This window comes from Puntigrus tetrazona, chromosome 4 (genome assembly GCF_018831695.1).
Source record: "Puntigrus tetrazona isolate hp1 chromosome 4, ASM1883169v1, whole genome shotgun sequence".
NCBI classification, from domain to species: Eukaryota; Metazoa; Chordata; class Actinopteri; order Cypriniformes; family Cyprinidae; genus Puntigrus; species Puntigrus tetrazona.
In genome coordinates this window covers 20,679,828-20,691,986 of record NC_056702.1, presented here as the reverse complement: position 1 = coordinate 20,691,986, position 12,159 = coordinate 20,679,828, and the positions used below count along the sequence as shown (strand labels likewise).

The following is a 12,159-nucleotide window of genomic DNA, read 5'->3' as shown; positions in this document are numbered from 1 at the left end:
CAACCATCTCTACTTTTTCTCTTTCTCTCATTATCTTTGGTAGAGTTGTCATCACTTTCGTCATCTAAGGAATCTCCTGCATCCTCCACAAGAAAGAGCAGAGAGAAAAAAACATTTACAACAAACCATGTGCAGACCCTCTATCCTGGGTTTAGTGTTTATTATGAATCATCGGTGAAACTGTGTTGATGAATCAGAAGAGACTGATGAGATTCTACCCATAATGCTTTGAGCTGCATGATGAATCAGTAACAGTGAGATGTTATGAGTCTCTACTGACATTAACAGGACAGCTAAACTGATATAATGGTATATAAATAAATAATTATCTTTGGTAGAGTTGTCATCACTTTCTTCATCTAAGGAATCTCCTGTATCCTCCACAAGAAAGAGCAGAGAGAAAAAAACATTTACAACAAACCATGTGTATGTGAATGAGAGCGCAGGAACTCTGTCTTTCTTCAGCGTCTCTGACTCAATGAGACTCATCCACACAGTCCAGACCACATTCACCCAGACACTCTGTCATGGGTTTACTGTTTATTATGAATCATCACTGAAACTGCGTTGATGAATCAGAAGAGACTGATGATATTCTACCCAGAACGCTTTGAGCTGCATGATGAATCAGTAACAGTGAGATGTTATGAGTCTCTAATGACATTAACAGGACAGCTAAACTGATATAATGGTATATAAATAAATAATTAATTGTGACTAAGCAGTAAAAAAAGAGAAATCTTTTAAAACTTTTAAACATCTCTTAATGATCTTAAAAACGTACTTACCATACAGCAATGTTTAAAAAAAAATAAATTCAAGTTAAACAAACCATCTATCATTGAAAAAAACTTTTAACATGGGTATATCGCTTAGCATGAACTATAGATTTTCTCACTATAGACTACCGTTTACACGCATAGTGTGAGAACTGTATATTGCGTTCGATATTTTTTGCCATTTAAAATGACATGATAACTACATATAGTCATACTGTATAAAAACTACTTGGTTGACATGAAGCTTTTAAATGAGCCATTGTTTCATGATCCTGGTCCACACACTTCCACTCAATCACCACCAGATGTCATAAAAAGTAAAGATTTACTTTCATCTTGGTAGGAGTGGGAGAGTCTGGGGTGCAAATCTCGCCCCGGGGACAATCTGAAACAAACCAATAAGAGCTAAGCCTCATGTGCAGGCAGGCAGCCAGATGTTGAGAGACACTGGTAACTTTACGTAGGAATACCTCCAAGGCTACGTTGTCGTCCTTGACGGAATACGGAGAGGAGAGCAGTGTCATCCCACCCACGGCGAATTGCCAACATACAGAAACGAAGGACATACTCGTGTACAGGGAGGTCTGCCTGCCAGAGTTGTAGAAGTTCGTTGCGCACGGAGAACTTGGTGAGTGGCTGTCCGAAAACCTCTTTGAAGTGTTCAAGGAAGCTCTCTGGCGAGCTCCAGAGGGGTTCCACCCAGAGCAGCGGTCTTCCTGTGAGGAAATGATAAAGACTATTCCTCCGATGTAGCTTCTCCGGTAAAAGCAGCAGGTCGAGCGATTAGCTGGGTCGGAAGGAGGGCTAAGCGCTCCACGAAGGGCTTGAACCAACGTTTGGAACGGGTCTGGCGTTGCCTGCTCTTGGGAATCCATCCAGATTATCCGTGTTTGTCGTATCTTTAAGGGCTGATCATCTGTCACGACACTCGATGGATTTCAAAGAGGCTTTCCTTTCATATAAATAACTCATGAAGCGGCGGCCAGCCAGCACATCAAACACAAAGAGAGCGTAAAAATCATTTTTTTGCCAAACACGTGGGATTAAAAAATAAAAAATAAAAATTATATATTTAGAATTTACAATATAATACACCTACCAGAATGGGAAAATATGCACGATAAACTAGGACAGGACTACAATAGTACAATAGTACAATAGTTTTCTGTATACATTATAAAACACTATCATGAAAAGGTACATAGGTAAAAAAATGTTTATTTTATTATATGAGTTCGTATTTTATTATCTCACACACCGTAGATCTGCATTTTCTGTAGTGTACTTTTTACAATAAAAATGCGTGACGCATGTGACTTATTATATAATTAGCATAAAACAAACAATTTAATTCTTATTCTCAAGGATTAAAGATTAACCAGAGTTTTTTTTTTTGGAACACTTCATGTGCGCTTGCAGCCTTACGTACTTACAATGGCCACCATTTGCTAAATATAATAATGTAGTTAATATACTGCCCTTAGTAAGGTCACAAACATAATCCCTTATTAAGTCTTATTAAGTCACAATTTCTTCTCTGTCTTCATGTTTTGTCCATTTTCTCCAATGCTAAAGAAACTCTTAAAAGTCCTTGTTCATACTTTTACAATTGCAGACCTCAAGACCTCTTTTAAGGGTTAAGATGCTTTCTGAATTACTTTTTTCTTTCCTGGGATCTTTTCTTTAATTATAAGTGGAAACACCCACGTTTATACGATTTTAGAAGAAGAAGTGTTGAATGAACTTACTCCCGGACATGTTTTTGGAACCGGTACAGACCCTTTTCGTAGTGACCTCTTGGGATAACTTCCGTTTTCCTACAAAGCCTTTTCCGAATGAAAACTAATTCTGATCGTTTTTCAGGTGTGAGTTTGTGAGGGATGATGGCATCTCTTGCTGAGCTGCTCGTGAAATCACTGAAGAACCTGATAGAAGCTGAACTCAAGGAGTTTCATTGGCATTTGAAGATTGCATATCATAAGCATTTTTCAAAGTCTGAAATGGAAAAAGCAGATGTATTCGACACAGTGGATAAGATGGTGGCATGCTTTGGACCAGAAAAAGCAGTGAAGATCACAGTGGATGTCCTAAAGAAGATGAACCAGAATAATCTGGCAGAACAGTTGGAGAATGAATACAAGCAAGGTAACATTTGTCACGTTTGACTTAAACATGTTTTCCTCTTTGCTCTGCTGATGTGTTTGTCATGTGTTTGTGACTTTGTCTCTCACACAGGTCAGACTGAGGGCGATATGAATGCATCTTTCACTGCTGGAGGTAATTCACAAAAGACATGGAGTAAATAACACTGTAAATGGAAGCAAGAGAAATTATAACTGGAAGTAGCACTTATTGGCCCAAGTGTGTTTATCGAGGGATATCTAATTCACAATTATTATACACCTTATAATGCAGGGGTGCCCAAACTATGCTTTGAACATTGTTTTCCAACACTGTTCCTGGAGGCACGCTGACAGAGCATTTTGGATGTCTCTCTTATCTGACCAATATATTTCTGATCCTGGAGTCTATTTTATTGAGCTGATAAGTTGGTTCAGATATGTTTGATAAGGGAAAAGTTGGAAAATGTGTGGCATTGGGCTGTATGCAGGCAGACATTTTAAGTGGTGTTCGAAACCCTAGTGGACGTTCTAGAGTGCACTCATTCAATCCCACAATGAACCACAAAAACGAGTGTACAATTGTTGTAGATAAATCCTTAAATCGTATTACTGGAGCTACCAGTTGCAAATGATTGTGAAGCTCTCTCGTTTTCATTCACTCCGTAAAGTAAACTGAATGAATGGACTAATATATGGAATTGTGAATGAGGGTATAGGGGGCGATTAATTGGGGTTGAAGTTAAACTTGGGCAGCCCTATTATAATGTGCAGTAATAACATTGTAGGCCTACGTTTGTCCTATTAATTGCAATGTTTTAATTTATACACAGTTGTTCAAACAACTAACAAATTCAATAGATAAAGCGATAAACGATCACAACAAAGCTTTTTAAAGCTCAAAATCAGTTCATGAGTCATTAGATTCAGATCAAAGCATGTACTTTGTTAGATTGGGATGTCAGGTTTCTGGGATGTTTTTATCTCCACCATGGATAAAATCCCCCTTGTCCCTCTCGGCAACCTGTACATCTGCACTTTGTTATTTATGAGAGAATTTCCAAGCAATTACCAACTCTTGCACCATCTATATTTATTTTGTTAGAAACAGGCGTAATAGATATAATTTGTTTGTGCAGAGGCATTTTTTTCTCAAGTCCCCATGGCCAGCCTCACATGAATATGAATTTATTCTGCCTGCATTAGTTAATAATAATGATCTTGCTGGTATACAAATATTTGTCAAATGTTTCATGCTTTTTTTTCAATCTTATTTGTTTTTTTTATGACAGAGCTGCAAAGCATCTTAGAAACTCATAAAACAAACATGAAGAAGAAAGCTGAATACATTTTTGAGGGCAACAAAGAAAATGAAGCACAACTCAAGGATGTTTACACAGAACTGTTCATCACAGAGGGAGATATGAAAGATGTTAATCACGAACATGAGATTCTGAAGATTGATGATGCTTTCAAGAACAAAAAAATGCAAAATAAGCCCATTAAATGCAATGATATATTTGCAGAGCTGAGAAAAAACCATGAGGAGAAGATTGTTCTGACTAAAGGAATCGCTGGCATTGGAAAAACTGTCTCTGTGCACAAGTTCATTCTGGACTGGGCAGAAGGAAAAGCCAATCAAGATATACACTGTGTGTTCCTGCTTCCATTCAGAGAGGTCAATGTGATAAAAGACAAAGAGGTCAATCTTCATGAGTTTCTGATGAAATTTTATCCCAAACTGAAGGACCTGGAGAAATCAAAATTATATAAGGGTTGTAAGCTAGCATTTATATTTGATGGACTGGATGAGAGTCAATTGCCACTGAATTTTAAAAGTGATACACTGAACACTATTGAGGAAAGAGCATCTGTGGATGTGCTGTTTACAAGTCTGGTCAAAGGGACTCTGCTTCCATCAGCTCTTGTCTGGGTGACATCACGACCAGCAGCAGCCAATCAGATCCCTCCTCAGTATGTAGGTTTGTTCACCGAGGTGCGAGGATTCACTGACCAACAGAAGGAGGAGTACTTCAGAAAGAGATTCACAGATGAGAGTCTGTCCTCCAGAATCATCTCACACATTAAGACGTCTCGTAGTCTCTACATCATGTGCCACATTCCTGTGTTCTGCTGGATCACAGCCACAGTACTTCAGGATATTCTCACTGAGAACAATGAAGAGAACATCAGCACAACACTCACTGAAATGTACATTCACTTCCTGCTGATACAGATGGACATGAAGAACCAGAAATATGATGAACAAGAAGAAAGAGAATGTATAGAGTGTTTACAATTAAATAAAGAGAAGATTTTAAAGTTAGCTAAGTTAGCGTTTGAACAACTAAAGAAGGAAAACATTGTGTTCTATAAGGAAGATCTGAAAGATTGTGGTATTGATGCAAATAAAGACGTCGAGCCCACAGGAATGATTGCTGAGATCTTCAGAAGGGAACACAGACTTCATGGAGCAAAGGTCTTCTGCTTTGTGCATCTGAGTGTTCAAGAGTTCCTTGCTGCAGTGCATGTGTTCATCTGCTACCTGAACAAGAACATGCAGGAGCTTCAGTTTTTTTTTGATGAGCCAGAAGAAAATCTCACATTAAAGAAATTACTGCAAAAGGCAGTTGAAAAAGCCAAGGAGAGTCAGAATGGACATCTGGATCTTTTCCTGCGGTTTCTGATGGGCATTTCACTGCAATCAAGTCAAAACCTACTCAAAGGCCTGATCCCACACACTGAAGACACTACAGAGAGCATCACAAAAATAACTGAATACATTAAACAAGAACAAAACATATACGATATCTCAGATGAAGCTTCAGTCAACTTATTCTACTGCTTACTTGAGCTCAAAGATCATTCATTATATGAGGAAATCCAGAGATACCTCAGTTCAGATGAACATTCAGAAAGAAATCTCTCATCTTCAATGTGCACAGTGTTGACCTACATACTGCTGATGTCAGAGAAGGTGCTGGATGAGTTTAACCCAAAGAGGTTCACATTACGTCAAGCAGGCTACACAAGACTCATTCCAGCTGTGAGATACTGCAGAAGAGCCTTGTGAGTAATTTCACTGACTTCTCTTCAATCAAACTTTTTTTCTTCATCACTGAACAATTATCTCAAAATATGTAAAAAGTTTCAGAATTTCTGATTATGAACCTGTACAAAAATGTATTACAAAAAACTGAACATCATAAAATAAGCTGACTAAAACATTCTGTTTTGGAAGATTTGATGGCTGTGGACTTGATGAAACATGCTGTGAAACCATGTCTTCTGCCCTACAATCAAACTCCCAACTGACAGAGCTGAATCTAAGAAGCAATCATCTGCAGGATTCAGGAGTGAAGCTGCTTTACGATGGACTGAAGAGTACAAATTGTCAACTGAACATACTGAGGTTTGACATTCACATTCACTGAACCATTATGCATGAATGGTACAAGTAGTCCCATTCCCTGTCACTATCCCATATCTTCTTATTTGTCCTCCTCCATATTCCCCCTCCATCCTGCCCTTTACCGGTACAATTACTAGTATCGGTACCTGATATTTGGTACTGGTACCTAACAGTACCTTATTCGATACTCTGCTTTCTATGTAATAACAAAAATGTTTTATTTATTTAAAAATTTATTTTTTTCAAATAATCAAATGAAGACATTTATTTTTTTAATCAAATGAAAGTGAAATCATTTTATTTTTTTGCCAAACAATTAATGGCTAACTTTAAATACATTAATAACATGGTAGAAATGTTTAAATATTTAAAAATTAATTAATAATCATATTTTTTCTAAAATTAAGTGGTTAATGTGGTTAAATTTGGCAGTGAACTGAATTTGTAAATACAATATCGTATACAAAAGTAATACAAGAGTAATAAATTTCTGTTGTTATATCATACTTTTATTTTGACAGGTTTCAGTGAAGTTTCTGTGTGTATACAGTATGAAACGTGGAGATTACGTTCATGTGTTTATGCCGTCATGTAGTGAGATGCAGAGGACAAAAATCACTGTGCTTCAGTATTTGTATATTAAACAAAATTGCGTCTCCATTCATACATATAATGTTGGAGTTAAACGGAACCCACAGGATTCCATTTTGCCTTTTGCGTTTTAATATTCACAGTAATTCATATAATAATTTAAATTAAGTCACAGACCTTCTTTTATTCATCCCAAAACTTCCATGGCATTTAAAAGGTGCCATATAAATACATTTTTACTTACAAAACTTTTAACTGCACGAACAAAGCACTAACAATTGAGTCTATTTTGGGTCAGTTTGGATAGTGTATAGGGGGCTGGTGTCTTCATCGCCTATACTGTAATGTGTAATAATTAAAAACCAAAGCAGCATCATAAATAAACAAGACTTCTTGGGGTGGAGCATGTGGGGGTTCTGAGTAACCTAAAAAATTAAATTTAAATAAATGTTTAATGTAACAAACCAAAGCAGCACAAACAAACAGTGATCTAAAATGATTGAGATTTTTTGTGATGTTTTGTGTTGGGTTAGGGACCAATGTCAAGGAAGTATATAAGATATATATTTATTAAATAGATTCTCTTCACAGGTTGTGTGGCTGTAATCTCACTGCTCAGTCTTGTGAGAGTTTATCATTAGCTTTACAATCATCAAACTCTGTCCTGAGAGAACTGGACCTGAGTAACAATGACCTGCAGGATTCAGGAGTGAAGCATTTTTCTGAAGGACTGAAGAGTCCAAACTCTAAGATGGATATTTTAAGGTTTGAGTTTCAAATATTAAAAATAAATACCTAAAATTGCACTGTTAGGATTAATTCAGTATGCAACTACTTTGTTCTTCTTGTTCAGATTGTCCATCTGTAATCTAACTGCACAGTCTTGTGAGAGTTTGTCAGCAGTTTTACAATCATCGAACTCTGTCCTGAGAGAACTGGACCTGAGTAACAATGACCTGCAAGATTCAGGAGTGAAGCTGCTTTCTGAAGGACTGAAAAGTCCAAACTCTAAGCTGGAGATACTGAGGTAATGGTTTTTGATAAAATACAATAATTGACAAAATGCTACCACAATAAATGACTGCAAAATTTTGTTGTTTTTGTTTTGCTCTCAATGAAATGCCAGAACAAGAGACAAAAACATTCATGCATTTTTTTAATAGAAATGGTCTGAAACAATTACTGAACAAATTGCAAAGCTGTTGCATTTTCAATTCTAGTAGTGTCACAGTGTGGATCACATTTAACAGTCTTTAATGATCCACAATAGTCAATGAAGGCAGACGGGAAGCACACGTATACATAGAAGAGACTGGATATTGAACAAACAGGAACTTATATTAGAACAAAGGAAATTAACTCAACTTGTAAGGAGGTTCCAGTGGAGGACAGAGCCCCCCAGGAGGGGGCCGGCAAAATCAATACCAAAAAGTCGAGGGAGGAGCAGATTGAGGGAGGAGCCAGGGAGGAGACAGGAGGAGATCCTTAGGATCCAGATGGCACATGACAGTGGCGAATGATGCAGAAACTAGAAATTCAGAAGCCAGCAGTGTAGCCAGAGTGACTGAGGAGTGACGTGGAGCCGGAGGTTTTGGAGGATCTTGTAACTTGTCTGGGCTGGATGGGACCAGCGGGAACTCAGGACAGCTATACAGGACCAGCAGGGACTCAGGATACAAGGGAGGTACCAGATCTGTCTCCAAATCCAGATCCCAGTAATCAACTCACCCTTAGCCTTGGTGCAGTGTGCGGAGCTCCACTCCGCGCTCTGGATGGACCAAGCAGGTTGATGCGGGTTCCAATAGGTCTTCTGCAGTATTTGTAACCATTGGGATGCAGTTCAGTAGACAATTCATCAGAAAACTTAATCCACAGTTCTGCAAGCTTTGGGCCTTGGCAAATGCAACACAATTTTTTAGATGTCTTCTGTTTAATGCTGATTTCTGAGCACTAATTCAGCCATTGAGACCACTGTGTGAGAGAAAGAACTGTTTTTAAGTGCAGGGGTTTCTCGGGACCAATTGTTATGTAGCCCACCAGCATGGAGGCCGTGAAAGGTCATATTTTAGCCCACCAGCATTAAGGCTGTGAAAGGTCATATTTTATCACAAGATGTGCTGCAGTGGAAAAAGGGCTGGCCCTGGATTGGCGAATCAACAAACAGTCCCTTTGAACAGGTGTCTTATTGCCTGACCTGGCCCTGTCATGATCTTCACCGTTTTCTTTAAATCTTTTTCTTATCCTCTCCACTTGAGGTTTAGATACATTAAAGATGTCTGCCACCTCAACAGGAGACTTGGTCTTCAGGCTTTTGATGATCAGCACTTTGGTCTGTGGTTTATATTAATGGATTTCAAAGGATGTTCGGGTGTGCTGGGGTTCTTCTTCTACAAACCTGTTAGCTTAATGTAGTGGCAGTAATTTCTCCCCCATGCTCTGAGCACTTAGTAATCACTTTGGGTTCACTATTTCCTGCTCCACTCCATGCTCACTGAGAAACACCTGGGGGGGATAGGTAACTATTATTTTAGAATGTTTCCCATTACTGTTTCAATGGCAATGCATCTTGCGTATCAAGTGACACACATGACAGATGGATTGCTTTTATTTTGATTTCCTTTTTTTCATTTAAACTATTCACAAACTTACTTACCACGTTATGAAAAATCTATTATTCCAATTCACAAATGTGTAGATGAGTTTTTTTTTCGTTTAATCACATCTCTCTGACTCAGGGCCAGCAAACGCACAAGAACACAGTTTGAATTTGGGAGTTGTGCGATGTCACTGAACGTTTTAAATCCCATGAAAATAAAAATGAAAAAAAAATATGAAAAATATATATATATTTTTTTGCTGATTGCTTTTAATTTTCTTTCCTTTTTTCATCTCGATATTTCAGGGTTTTTTTGCAAATACTCTGCTCCATGCTCAGAATGCCTACATTTTCATATAAAAAAGAACAACAAACTAATGTTGAATATTTTGTAGGTTGTCTGGCTGTATGGTGAAAGAGGAAGGCTGTCATTACATGTCTTTAGCTCTGACTTCAAACGCCTCACACCTGAGAGAGCTGGATCTGAGCTACAATCATCCTGGAGATTCAGGAGTGAAGCTGCTCTCTGAAAAACTGGAGGATCCAAACTGCTCACTGAACAAACTCAAGTATGTCAAGCAAGAGGTTTTGGTTTCAATGTTTCTGTATATCTATATGAGTCTAGAAGTTTATGGAGGATGGAACAATAACTTTAAAGAATTAAAGGAACACTTAAAATTTTTACTTGTTAAAGATTAATAGTTGAAGTTTAAAGTTTAAAGTTTTCTAATCTAAGTTTTCAGTCAATAAATCACTGAATCTGAATAGATAATTAGCATCATACTCAACAATGACCAAAATGTTTAGATATTTTTCCTATTTAAAACTAGACTCTTTTGTACTAAATGAAAGGCTGCCGATATGGCAAGGAACTATACTCTCATTTCGGCTTATTAATCACGTAACGCCAAGTTCTTTGGTGATTATGCCAGAATGAGAGTAGAGTTTCATAACCATATTAACCCAGAAAATGTTTACTTTTTATTTTCCATCAATCTTAGTATATGATAGAAATGAAGAAGAAACAAGTTTTAAGTAGAAAAACTATCAAAATTCTTTGCTTATTTTTGAGCTTGATGCTAATGGTCTAAACGGACTCATTACGCCGATAGACAGAAAAAGTCCATCCATTCATGAATGGCAGTCCACTTGTCATCTTTGGTGACTTGGTGAAATCAGGCAACAAATCAGAAATCTTTCCTGAGTTATCATGTTTGGTTCAACATCAACAAAATACATAATTCGGTTATGACAGAAAGTAAAATTGCAACCACAAGGTCTTTTAGGAATGATTCCATTTCTGAAACTGTATAGGGCTGCAAATTATACGCCAAGTTTCACGCTGAACAAATATTAACAAAGAATACAGTATAACAATATTATTTAGCTTCCCTCATTAGCAGATCATGTTGCTTGTTCTAAGCAAAAACTGTCTGTGTGTGTTTTCTAGTGTTGATCATGGAGGAGAATCCAGGATTACAGCAGGACTGAAGAAATGTACGTCTACACACACACACACACACAAACACAGCTGTAGTGATTGTTGTTGTGTTATAAATGTCTCTGTTCTTGTGTTCAGATGCCTGTTTTTTCACACTGGATCCAAACACAGCAAACACTCGTCTCAAACTGTCTGAGGAGAACAGAAAAGTGACTCCTGGGTTTGGGTCATATCCTGATCATCCAGACAGATTTAATAATGTTTATCAGGTGTTGTGTAGAGAGAATGTGTGTGGACGCTGTTACTGGGAGATCGAGTGGACTGGAAATGCGTGTATATCAGTGTCATATAAGAGCATCAGCAGGAAGGGAGGCAGGAAAGAGTGTGTGTTTGGAAATAATGATCAGTCCTGGAGTTTGGACTGCTTTCCCTACAGTTACTCATTCAGACACAATAACATAGAGACAAATCAGCATATGAGGCCCATCTTAAGCAGAATAAGTAAAACCAAGAAAGGTACTCGTGGTAATATCTACAAAGTAGGAGTGTATGTGGATGAGAGCGCAGGGACTCTGTCCTTCTACAGCATCTCTGACACAGTGAGCCTTATCCACACAGTCCAGACCACATTCACTCAGACACTCTGTCCTGGGTTTAGTGTTCATTTGTCTGTATCATCAGTGAAACTGTGTTGATGAATCAGAAGAGACTGATGAGATTCTACCCAAATTTTGAGCTGCATGATGAAATGAATACTGCAGCTCACCTTTTCACATACATTTTACAAATAAACAATATAAAAATACATATAAATAACAGAATGTGTCAGAAATATTCAGATCAATGTGTGTGTTTTGTTTGTTATCTCAGTCATTTGTTCTGTATCTGTAAAAAATTCACAAATATGATTGAGGAAGAAATGTTTCTGTCTGAATAAATAATAATGGTAATAGTGTCACGTATTTGGTCCTTTTGTTGTTGTTTTTTGACTTGTGTGCTGTGTACCCTACTTTCATTTAACTGTCTCATTGTATTCAGGTGTGTCTTGTTAATTTAGTAATTTCCTGTGTGTTTATAAGTTCTAGTTTGTCTCAGTTCTGATTGTACGGTCTCTTCTTTGAATGCGTCTTTAATACCCGTGGTTCTAGCCTGCCTGCCTGTCTGTCTGTAGTATTATAATTTACTCTTTTGTGGAAGATTTAAACTAAAGTTATATTCTC

The 12,159-nt window shown here is 37.6% G+C and overlaps 2 protein-coding genes across 2 annotated transcripts in view; both read left to right on the top strand.

Moving 5' to 3' along the window:
• The window catches only part of LOC122342952 (NACHT, LRR and PYD domains-containing protein 3-like), a 924,523-nt gene that overhangs the window by 800,915 nt on the left and 111,449 nt on the right, over positions 1-12,159 (top strand). The gene's annotated exons all lie outside the window — the stretch shown is intronic.
• On the top strand, positions 1,114-11,897 carry LOC122342955 (NACHT, LRR and PYD domains-containing protein 12-like). The gene is made up of 10 exons (XM_043237181.1): positions 1,114-1,407; positions 2,643-2,924; positions 3,015-3,056; positions 4,192-5,968; positions 6,141-6,311; positions 7,494-7,667; positions 7,756-7,929; positions 9,894-10,067; positions 10,949-10,995; positions 11,078-11,897. The coding sequence occupies exons 2-10, from the start codon at positions 2,660-2,662 to the stop codon at positions 11,632-11,634; spliced, it is 3,381 nt and encodes a 1,126-aa protein (XP_043093116.1). The 5' UTR covers positions 1,114-1,407; positions 2,643-2,659; the 3' UTR covers positions 11,635-11,897.